General features: G+C 43.5%; 1 protein-coding gene across 2 annotated transcripts; it reads left to right on the top strand.

The window, feature by feature from the left end:
• The first annotated feature begins 487 nt into the window (after nucleotides 1-487).
• On the top strand, nucleotides 488-9,886 carry LOC111958823 (lipolysis-stimulated lipoprotein receptor). Of its 2 annotated transcripts, XM_023980104.2 has the most exons (11): nucleotides 488-722; nucleotides 2,076-2,405; nucleotides 2,589-2,708; nucleotides 3,249-3,305; nucleotides 4,677-4,823; nucleotides 5,427-5,630; nucleotides 5,831-5,890; nucleotides 6,209-6,337; nucleotides 6,665-7,001; nucleotides 7,132-7,606; nucleotides 8,886-9,886. In XM_023980104.2, the coding sequence occupies exons 1-11, from the start codon at nucleotides 683-685 to the stop codon at nucleotides 8,919-8,921; spliced, it is 1,935 nt and encodes a 644-aa protein (XP_023835872.1). In that variant the 5' UTR covers nucleotides 488-682; the 3' UTR covers nucleotides 8,922-9,886. The 2 variants fall into 2 exon arrangements, with proteins under 2 accessions (XP_023835872.1, XP_023835873.1); XM_023980105.2 differs by lacking the exon at nucleotides 3,249-3,305.
• The last annotated feature ends 664 nt before the right edge of the window (nucleotides 9,887-10,550 follow it).

A 10,550-nucleotide genomic window follows, 5' to 3' on the forward strand; every position in this document is an offset into this window, starting at 1 on the left:
ATGCAACAGTTGAAGTCAACAAATCAAACTCAAATAGAAATTGAAACCCACAATTGAAAGCCCGGCCAATACTGGCATTTCACGCATAGAGTACATTGCTTATAAACAAACCATCCTCATAAAACAGTGTTTCACTAGGCCATGAGCTTGAGATCACCACATTGCTGCTGCTTAGCATAGAGGCAAAACAAAAAAACTAGTTTCGAGCTAGGCCATACCAACTATCGCTCCCGGTAGTTTGAGGTGGAATGGGTGTATCCCAGGTCACGTTCAAATGTAGATTATCAATGCAGAGGGCGATAAACTAAATAAACTGTGTAATATTTTTTTWTTTTATGTATTAAATGTTTTTTTTCAACATATTTCACATTCAAATCCTAGGGCTGGCCATTGGAAACTAATACTAGTTTCCAATGGCCACCCCTAGGATTCGCATCAAACGTCCCCCYATTGTGCCAGAGGCTTGACAATCTCACCTGTCTGGTCCGCCTTCTACTTGCATACCTACGCTGTGAGACAAAATGTCGGAAGGCCTACCTAGTTAAGAAAAAAACAATACATGGTTGGGGTTCTACAAGGTTTCTAATGGCATTTATGCAGGCCTTGAATTCATTACTATACATGGTTTTTACATTGAGGTTTATAAATTGAGACTTCTCTAAAATATACTCCGGATCGAAAGATGTTCCTGACTTTCGTCGTGACCGTCCTTATGGCAACAGGTAGGGAGAGGAAATGCAATGTTTTTCAAGAAGGGAGGGTCAGGGCACAATTTAATCAATAAGTTAGTTACTGATTTGTGTATTTATTAATAAACTTMTTCTTTTAAACAGTTTATATTATCCAATGTTAACTTATTTTGATGTCGAATTCGTAGGGRAAAGTAGCCTTGTGCTCAATTGTATTTTTTCTTTTTTATCGTTAGAGGTAACCTGTATCTCTGGAGTTCGTTGATTTGTCAGGTGTTGATCACCAAATGGCTACATCTGTATTAATTTGAACATGTATGAATRCTATGCATCTGTTGGCATCATGACGTGCCCTAAATACTATGTTTATGTATTTTTTTACAGTTTTGTGTAGGCTTTGTAAAATCACCACCGTATAAGTAATATTGAGTGTTTTTCCTATAGAAAGAAAATGTATAAGGTTAATTATAGTCCTATGTATTTTTCAGATAACAGATTTCCAGTTCTCCAGTGGTGGACAACAATCTATATTTACATGTCAGAATACAGTAAMCTAAGGTTTACTAGACACTTTCATTTTAATGCCTGAATCATAGTCAAAGTCTTTTCTTTTTTACTTTCAGATCAAGTATTCATCATATCATAATATTTTTGACTCCTGACATTTTTTTGTGCACACACATAGCCTGGAATAAGGTGAAGGGGTGTGATTTTGATAATATCACATCAATGATACTAGTCAGACTACCTCCCTACTCCAAATATGATATGAAACTGTAGTTCAACAGATTAGTCTATCTAGCAGGAATTCCACAGTGATGCTACCTTTTTGACAATTGAAGAGCGGTGAAGCAATCTTAGCAAGTTGAAGTTTCTGATGGAGCCAAGTAACATCTAATATGTTCATGCCAAATGCCTATGTCTGCCTTATACATTTGATACCATTTTACYCCCTACGAAATGTATAATTCAGTCAAAGCTGAACTATTACATCATCTCACTGAGTCTTGACCATGGRGTCAGCATCTAGGGCTAGGCTATTACTCWAATGTRGAGTTTTGTTGATGRAACATGCCCAGCTTAAGGTCTTGGTGACTCATTGCATCTATTCTCTATGATACCAGTCTTTAGTTATGACATATCTTTGTGACTGTCACTTACTCTGGGTGTGGCAAAAAGCTGACCAGTCTGTATCTTCACTCTCACAGAGCTGCTGAATTACAAATTAGAAAATTTTGCAAATMATGTACTCACGAGAAAAGTAAGCTGCCTTCAGTTAACAACAAACACTTTCTTGCACACTGTTATGGTTGGTGAAGATATCTATCTCTACCTGCATGCATTGAGACAAACTATCCTCTTTTAACACTCCTATTCTCTCTCCAGGCTCCACCATGGCCATCTCTGTCCAGTGTCCTGTCAAGAGGTACGTGGTCATCCTGTTCCAGCCGGTCACGCTCACCTGCAACTTCCAGACGTCTTCCACGCAGCCGCCCGTAATCACCTGGAGGTACAAGTCCTACTGCAGGGACCCCATCCAGGCAGCCCTGAACCCCAGCAGCGCTGACAACATCCTGTCCCAGAACAACCCTAACTACAACGCCAACATTGAGTGTGCCGACAGCATGCGGACAGTGCGCATCGTGGCCTCCAAGCAGGGCAGTGCTGTCACTCTGGGCGAGGAGTACCAGGGGCGAAAAGTCAGCATCTTGAACAGTGAGTTTGGCTTTTTGTGATTTCAAATGTGATGTGATGTGGGGGGGCGGGCAAGCGCACCAGTCTGTGCGCGTATGTGTGCCTGTCTCTCTCTGTCAGCGTTCCATTACAAGGCTCCTATATCAGAGTGAGTCTTCTGTTGCCAGTGTCCCCTCCTCAAACCCACCCTACTTGTCTCTTTAGACGCAGACCTGAACCTTGCCCAGACGGCGTGGGGAGACAGCGGCGTGTACGTGTGCTCTGTCGTGTCTTCTCAGGATCTGACAGGGAACAGCGAGGACTACACTGAGCTCATAGTGCTGGGTGAGTGGCTCCTATCCTAATAGACCCTTTTTAGAGCTCCCCTGACCTGCTGTCATCTATCCACCCTTCCACCACCACCCCTCCATCTCTCTACCAAGTCCTATACCACTGCTCCTCACAGAACTGTGTGTCCTTTTGAGGAACAATCACTAATTTTCTCTGTGCTAGTTTCCTCTTAGTTCGCTTGGGTTTATTTGTTGAGTTAGCTAGACACCGTGTGGGGCAACACAACATCTGATAGCAGTAGCAATCAAATGTAAAAGATCTTGAAAAGCCAAATCCAATTTTCAGGCAGTTCCACAATTTCCAAATTTGCTATTTGATTCCTGGTTGTGCTTAATGAGACTGCTCAGTGACGTTTCTTCGGAAGGATCTATGACTTATTTTTTGAAGTGATTCGTGAATCATGAACCACTTTAGCAGGGACTTCCAAGAAGGACAAGTTGTTGTGAGGGAGACTCAAGAGGGCAAAGGTGTAGTCATTTATTAGAAAGATAGTTGGGGCTTTTTAAAATAATTGTGGCTTTCTTTCTTTCACAGAGAGAAAGTCAAATACCACTGATCTCCTGCCTGAGATTGACTTACTGGTTATGGAAGGTACTTTCCAATTTGCCCCTTATAATCAGTAGAGACTAACCCTAGCCTAAGAGCCCTGTTTTTTAAGATAATATGTAAACTATGCCACTGGTTTATGTTCAGTTTCCGGTGAATAACATTTGGCCTGAACCCACAGCTTTGAATGGGACAACATATGGTCAGTGTGGTTAGAAAATGTAGTCTGAGAAGCAGCCTCCCTTGAGAATGGCTGACAAAAACGAAGGTTTTGCTGGTTTGATTTATCAAGCATGGTTTACTTTAACAAGCTTGTTAATGTTTTTATGAAGGTAGTTCGTGCAACGATTTTGGCTGTACTGAATCAAGCCTCTGTTTTGTAAATTTTTAAACATTACAACACCTTCAAGGTCTACTTTTTAGTATGAGGAGCAACATTGCTTAACATCTCAAAGTAATGCTCAACAGACAGCTAAAAAGCTTAAAAAAAACACACCTCTTTACAATTATCTTGTTTTGACTTGTCCTTGCATGGGAAGTCTCCCCACAACAACTTAAAAAACTGATTGTTAACCCTTGAAATAGAAAATGAGTTGGTTGCATTGATTAAAAAGTTATATTCAACTCTAACTTGCTTTTTCTCTCTTTCATGGTCGAGACCGCAAAACTCTCAGCAGAACATAACTATAGCCCTAAAGGCTCTGACATTGTTGCAATATGGGGCCACTCAGCACATAGCTCTGGTCTGTTTTGTGTCGGCTCTAACCGCAAATGAACTTTTTCAGTCAGACTGCAGCCTATGTCATTTATAGGCGATGTGTGGTTGAAGTGAGTATGTCCTCTTTCACTATATTGGCATATATTTTTCTTTCCCGTGCAGCTAGCTCCCTCATCTGACAGAATGACTCACCGTGTTATCTGGTTTCTCTGATGTCTGAAATGATCCTCTCGTGTAGATGCTCCAATGTTTACTGCTTGTCATTGTGACTTTTCACACAATACATACTGTGGCCTTTGCATACTAGACTGACCATTGGAATAGCCAAGCTACAGGTTATAATACAAATGTTTATTTTTCTATACTAAGGCTCTGTTCTCCAGTGTTCTTGATAGACTTGGAAATTGTCATTTTCTGGTCCACATTTTTGAAGAAATGAGCTTTGTCAAATTGGCATTTGAACAGTAGACGTCCTCCACTTCTCTGGTTTAAACAGAGCCAAGGGAAACCTAGAACTGCATGAACAAGTGCTATGTCAATACAGAAACGTTAATATTCAACCACGCTGATAGTCACCCAGAGAACGCAGAGATGTTTCATTTTGACTGAATGGCACACACATTAGCTTGCCCATACATACATACATAATTATAATATCTTGCTCTCTGTCTCTCTCTCTACTCTTTCTCTGTCTACAGACTGGTTGTTGGTGGTACTGGTAGTGTTTGGCTTCCTGCTGCTGTTGCTCCTCATAGCGATCTGCTGGTGCCAGTGCTGCCCCCACACCTGCTGCTGCTACATCAGCTGCCCTTGCTGCCCTGAGAAATGCTGCTGCCCTCGGGCACGTAAGTACCACTCTCCACCCCTACTTGTTCCTTTTCCACTTGGCACAGAGCATCCTGCTTCGATGCCACTTTCACATTAGTATGCCCATTCCATTCAACCAAACTCCTTTTTCTCATTCAGTTTCACTTTGCCAGTTTGTGACCCTGGCACTGTTTACCTTTCATTTGCCATTCTCATGTACATATTATTTATACAGTATGTGCTGCTACTCTTATCTTCTTGGGGCTCCCAAGTGGCGCAGCGGTCTAAGGCACTGCATCTCAGTGCTAGAGGAGTCACTACAGACCCTGGTTAGATTCCAGGCAGTATCACAACCAGCCGTGATTGGGAGTCCCATAGATCGGCGCACAATTGACCCAGTGTCGTTAGGGTTTGGCCGGGGTAGGCCGCCATTGTAAATAACAATTTGTTCTTAACTAACTTGCCTAGTTAAATAAAGGTTAAATAAAAATAAATAAAATACAATTCATAGAAAGACATAAGGTTTTGCTCATGCACAACACACTGGCAAATGAAGTCCTCCAGAATATGTATTTACAGTATGCCACCTAACTACAACRTTAATGTGTCGTAACACTGTGAACTCACTCCTCTCAATTCAGTGTACGAAGCAGGCAAGGCGGTGAAGTCAGGCATCCCCAGCCAATACGCCCCCACGCTCTACGCTCCCAGCATGTACGCCCAGCCACCCTACGGAGGGGTCATGCAACAGCCCGGCATACCCATGCTGCCCCTACCCCAGGGGATGGGCGGCCCCCCACTACACCCCAACGGCTACGGACGGGACTACGACGGAGCCAGCTCAGGTAACTACAGCCCCTCTCCAGTTTTAACATGACAATTAGCTTGATAAAAGCAAGGACTTGATGTGTGACTTTTTTCCCCTCCGTTTTGAGTGGACTAATGCTCGTCTTGATCTCAGTACTGCACATTTTCGCAGCAATGTGGTTTTCAACGCTGGGGTGAGGAACCTTTTGATAAATCTGTTTTTGTTTTCTGTTTGTAGTTGGACATGGCTCCCAGGTGCCTTTGCTGCATGACCAGGACAGTGGCGCAGGAGACCAAAGTGAGTGGTTAAAATGCTTACTACAATTCTCAGTCTGTTTGATTATTTGTGATAATACATAAGTCTAACCAGAGCTATAGCTCAGCTCCCGAATCATMTCGGGGGCTGAAAAATGTCAGCATATTTCATCTTTTCACCAGGGTTGGGCTCATTAACATTTCCATTCAGTCAATTCACAAATTAAACTGAAATTCCCATTCAAATTTTCCACATTGCTTTTTTTACGAAGCAAACCAAAAAAAATGTTTACTTGAAATGGAATTGAGACCAACCCTGCTTGTCACAATCTCTCATGATTTACTCCCTCCTCCTCCTCAGCTCGGAGCGGCTACCGTATCCAGGTGGACCCAGATAGGAATGCAACGCAGGCCATCTACTACATGGAGAGACAGCTAGCCAACCTGGACCCCACCCGGTCTGGTGACGCCGCTGGGAAGTACAACCGCTGTGAGTCTTACACCTACACATAAACACAGCCATGTCAACTGTACTGTACTGCAGAGTTCAGGGCCTGTAATCAGAGTAGGAGTGCTCTTCTAGGATCAGTTCAATGTTGTGTTTTGTGGGTGTTGTTCAAGTGAAAGGGGGAAGTGTTTGTTCATTTCACACGGAGCCTTCAACTGGCTTCATCAACTTTAATGTGTTGTAATGTTAATGTGATAGGGCTTTTTAACTGTGATATCACTTGATATCTCTCTCACTGTCTTTCTTGTGCGTTTCCCCATCCTCTTCCTTTTTCCTTCTCCTCTCCCCCCATCTTTCTTTCTCTCTCAGTGGATGGGGGGATGAGCGAGGTGAGCTCCTTACACGATGACCCACGGGGCCGTGGCGGTGGCCGCTCCCAGGCCCCGCCCCTCGCCACCGTGTACGACCAGGACGAGGCCATGAGCACCATCAGCAGCGTGTCCACGCACGGCCAGCGGGGGCGTGACGAGTACCCGCGGCGAGGAGGTGGGCCCTCCCCCCACATGGGGGCCCACGGACGCGCCCGCTCCATGGACAACCTGGATGATATCGCCCGCCGAGACCGCTACCCCAGAGACACCCGGGATCCCCGCGACGACTACCCTCCCCACCGCCGCGACGGAGGAGGAGCCAGAGACAGGAGAGGGTGAGGTTCTTATTTGGCGCCTCTCTCACTCTTTCTCCTTCTAGTGCATGAGACGTACTTCTCAGAGGTCAAATCTGGGGAAGATAATGATTCGACCCAGTTGTTTACCCACTTTTTTTTCTCCCCTCAGCTCGGATGATGACTTTAGCRRCCGCGGCGGCTACGACCGCGGCCGTGACTTTGACGACCGCAGACGGCGCGAGCCCTCCCCTGACGGTCGTCGCCGCGGAGGCAGCCCGGTCAGCGGTCTCCAGGGGAGACGCAGCCGTAGCCGTGACGACCTGATGGCCATCGAACGTGATCGGGAGCACGGTGGCGGCCGTGGTGGTGGGCGGGACGCCTACGATGATAGCTTTCTGCGGGAAGCCATGGAGAAGAAGCGTCTAGGCGAGCAGCAGAGGGCGAGGAGCCGCGAGCGCCTGGACAGCGACAGCGAACGCTCGGACCGAGACAGGGCCCCCCGTGGACCCCCTCCACTTCCCATGTCCCCGCCTTCCAACTACCCCGACCGTCGCTACGACGACAACTACCCACCCCCTCCCCTGCCTCCCTACATTAGCGATGACGAGAGCTTGACGTCCTCCAAGAAGAGCAATCTACGCAAGGTCAGTCAGTCATCACAGGGTTCTGCATATGGGCGTTGAGCATTCAGGGTGCCACTCAAGGCCACAGCGTTATTTACTGCATTGCCATAATGCCTCATTGATTGTTTCATTCATAGAACTACTTTCATCAACATAGTTAAAGGGATACTTCAGGATTTTGGCAATGAAGCCCTTTATCTACTTCCCCAGAGTCCGATGAACTAGTGGATGCCCTTTTTATGTCTCTGCGTCTTGTTTGTAGCAAAAGCTAGCATGCTGTTCCCCATAGCATTCCAGTCATTGTGCTAATGCTAGTTAGCATTTGCGTGTGAAAATACCACTAACTTTGTTCATACAGGATGCCGAGACATAAAAAGGGTATACACGAGTTTTACCTAAACATCAGACTGTTACCATGGTTATTCCATGGATAATCAGTCAGAGAAGACGCTGTAAAAAAGACGCAATAGTCTCTACAAGCCAGAATGTTGACTAAAATGAATGTCTGTGCTATTGGTCCTTTTGCCTGAAGGTAGTGGAGATCAAATGTCCACAGTGAAGTGTTGTTTACCCAACTTTTTGMGGCGCTGGTAGTTTTATGTTGCATGTATTTTTCCATCTCTTGATGCATTTCACGTGATGCACAATATGTAAAGAACAGCCGAATGATACCGAACGTTGTCGACCGGAGTGCATTCCCTCACAATCAGCTGGAAGTACTTCTGAAATTTGCCAGCTGATTGCGTGTGACAACTTTCGGTCTGTACTTCGGTTAAGATCAGCCATTGTTGACATATTGTGCAAGTAACATGCAAATTGCATCTTTATTGAAACTACAAACCGATATACAGAGTAGCATGCTGAAAGTCAGGTTAATAACAATACTCTGGATATTTTGTGTCAGATTAAGGTAAAGTACGTTCAAATTAAGTTTATTCAGCATTCTGACTTGTGAAGGGACTGTTCCCAAAAATATGTTAGAGACGAGAGAAGAGTCTTCCACTCTGGGATTCGTAGAGGCTACAACGAGTTCCTCTGACTCTGGGGAGGTAGATAAAAGGCTTCATTGCCAAAATCMCAAAGTTTCCCTTTAATGCTAGTTACAAAAAAATKGTATAATCATATTTAGCAGAAGGAAATATATATCCAGATCCTAGTTTTGCCAGAATTGTGGTGGTATGTTTTAGCAGGTTTTTCTCATATGTATGCTTGTTGTCTCTAGACTGACAGTAATGCTTATAGTACAGTACCAGGCCAACTCATCATTCTGTTTGTTTCAACTCCCTTTCTTTTCTGACAGAATGGAGCCGTGAGTCGGGAGATTCTGGTGGTGTGAGACGTTCAATATCCCCCAGCGTAACTGATCTGTCCCTTAACACAATTACYAGTTGTCTATGTAAATAGTACTAATGTTGCAAACTTGCTACCGTGATTTTATTTTCAATACCTAAACTCCGATATCAACATTTGATGCTGGATATTTATGTACAAATGACCTTATTGGGGATAATTTAGTAATTGTGTGCTTCATATTTACTGAAAGCATTGTCAGCCTTATGTCCTCTCAATTATTTTTAATGTACAGAATAGCTCTAACTGAAGCACTAAGTGTAGTGTGTGGTTGAACATACCAAGGCTTAATTAAAGTAGCCTACACTGGAATGGCAGTAGCCAAAGTAAACCAGAAATGGTTTTCATTCACTCTTTTTAACCATTAATTTTCACCTTACAGTCATCTTACAGTCAATGTGAGTAACCCGGAGCTTTAAGATTGTAAAGCAAGTATTCATTTGAACTTTTAATTATTTACTGTGAGAAGTCGTGAATTTTTTWAATGAAAATGAGATCATGCTATAGATTTGAAATGGAATAGATTTTATTAGGGCGGGAGGTAGCCTAGCGGTTTCATAGCATTGGGCCACTCACCGAAAGGTCGCTGGTTCGAATCGCCAAGCCAACTAAGTAAAAMATCTGCCGATGTGCCCTTGAGCAATGCACTTAACCCTAATTACTCTGGATAAGAGCCTCTACTAAATGACTAAAATCAAATAATAGCCATTTTATTTTTACATTGTTTATCATCGTATTGGATTAGTTTTAACTGTCTGTCCAGCATGTATTTGTCATGAATAATGTCAGCCATAGACAGGTTATATTTGTTCCTTTTTTTTCTTTTTTTCTTTTTGCTMTGAAAAATGTACTTACTGCATTGTTGTACAGTCTACTTGTCATACCCACTGTCCGTACTGTGTTGACTGATTTACAACAAGCGTAATTTTACAATAAAGCTTTTTCAAAATGCTTAGTTTTTTTTTCCTATATAAAAATACAGTCTATGGGGCAAACTTCTACTTAAGTCAAATATTCTCTTAGTCATGCATTGATGTCAATTGGAAACCGAGTGAAAATTCTAATAGGCTCTGACATGCTGTTCTAGGAGGTACCACCGGATGTCACTGTCTTGTTTCTGTGGCATGAAGAAGAGCTGTTCACTGAGGGAGTATCATGCAGGGAATGCTGTATGACATACAGAAGGCACACTAGTATTTCAGTTTTTGTCTTTATGGTATCTACTATTTGATCACATGAACATCATAAACATACTTTCTTTCCTATTTCCATAGATTTTACTCTAAAGGCCTTTCCCGTTGCTTGTTCAATCTCCATGTTCAATGTCTGCCAATATGTAGACATGACGGATGTGGTGTAACACTGGGTCTGACTGAATGGTGGCCTCTGTTTATACCTGTTATTGAAATGTGTTCAGGAATTTAAKTGTTGCCAAATTTTGCTATGGCARGTCATGAGGATTGGTACTGTACAAGGTAAGAGYCCAGCTGCCACCTGCTTGGTACATCAGCTCTGCCAGCACACCAGAYTTTGCTGTGTCACCCTGCTTTTGGATAGATCTAATGATATGAAAGCAAAAATGCAAACTAAGAGTTATATAGATAATTAGAAACCG

This window comes from Salvelinus sp. IW2-2015, linkage group LG35 (genome assembly GCF_002910315.2).
Source record: "Salvelinus sp. IW2-2015 linkage group LG35, ASM291031v2, whole genome shotgun sequence".
Taxonomy (NCBI): domain Eukaryota; kingdom Metazoa; phylum Chordata; class Actinopteri; order Salmoniformes; family Salmonidae; genus Salvelinus; species Salvelinus sp. IW2-2015.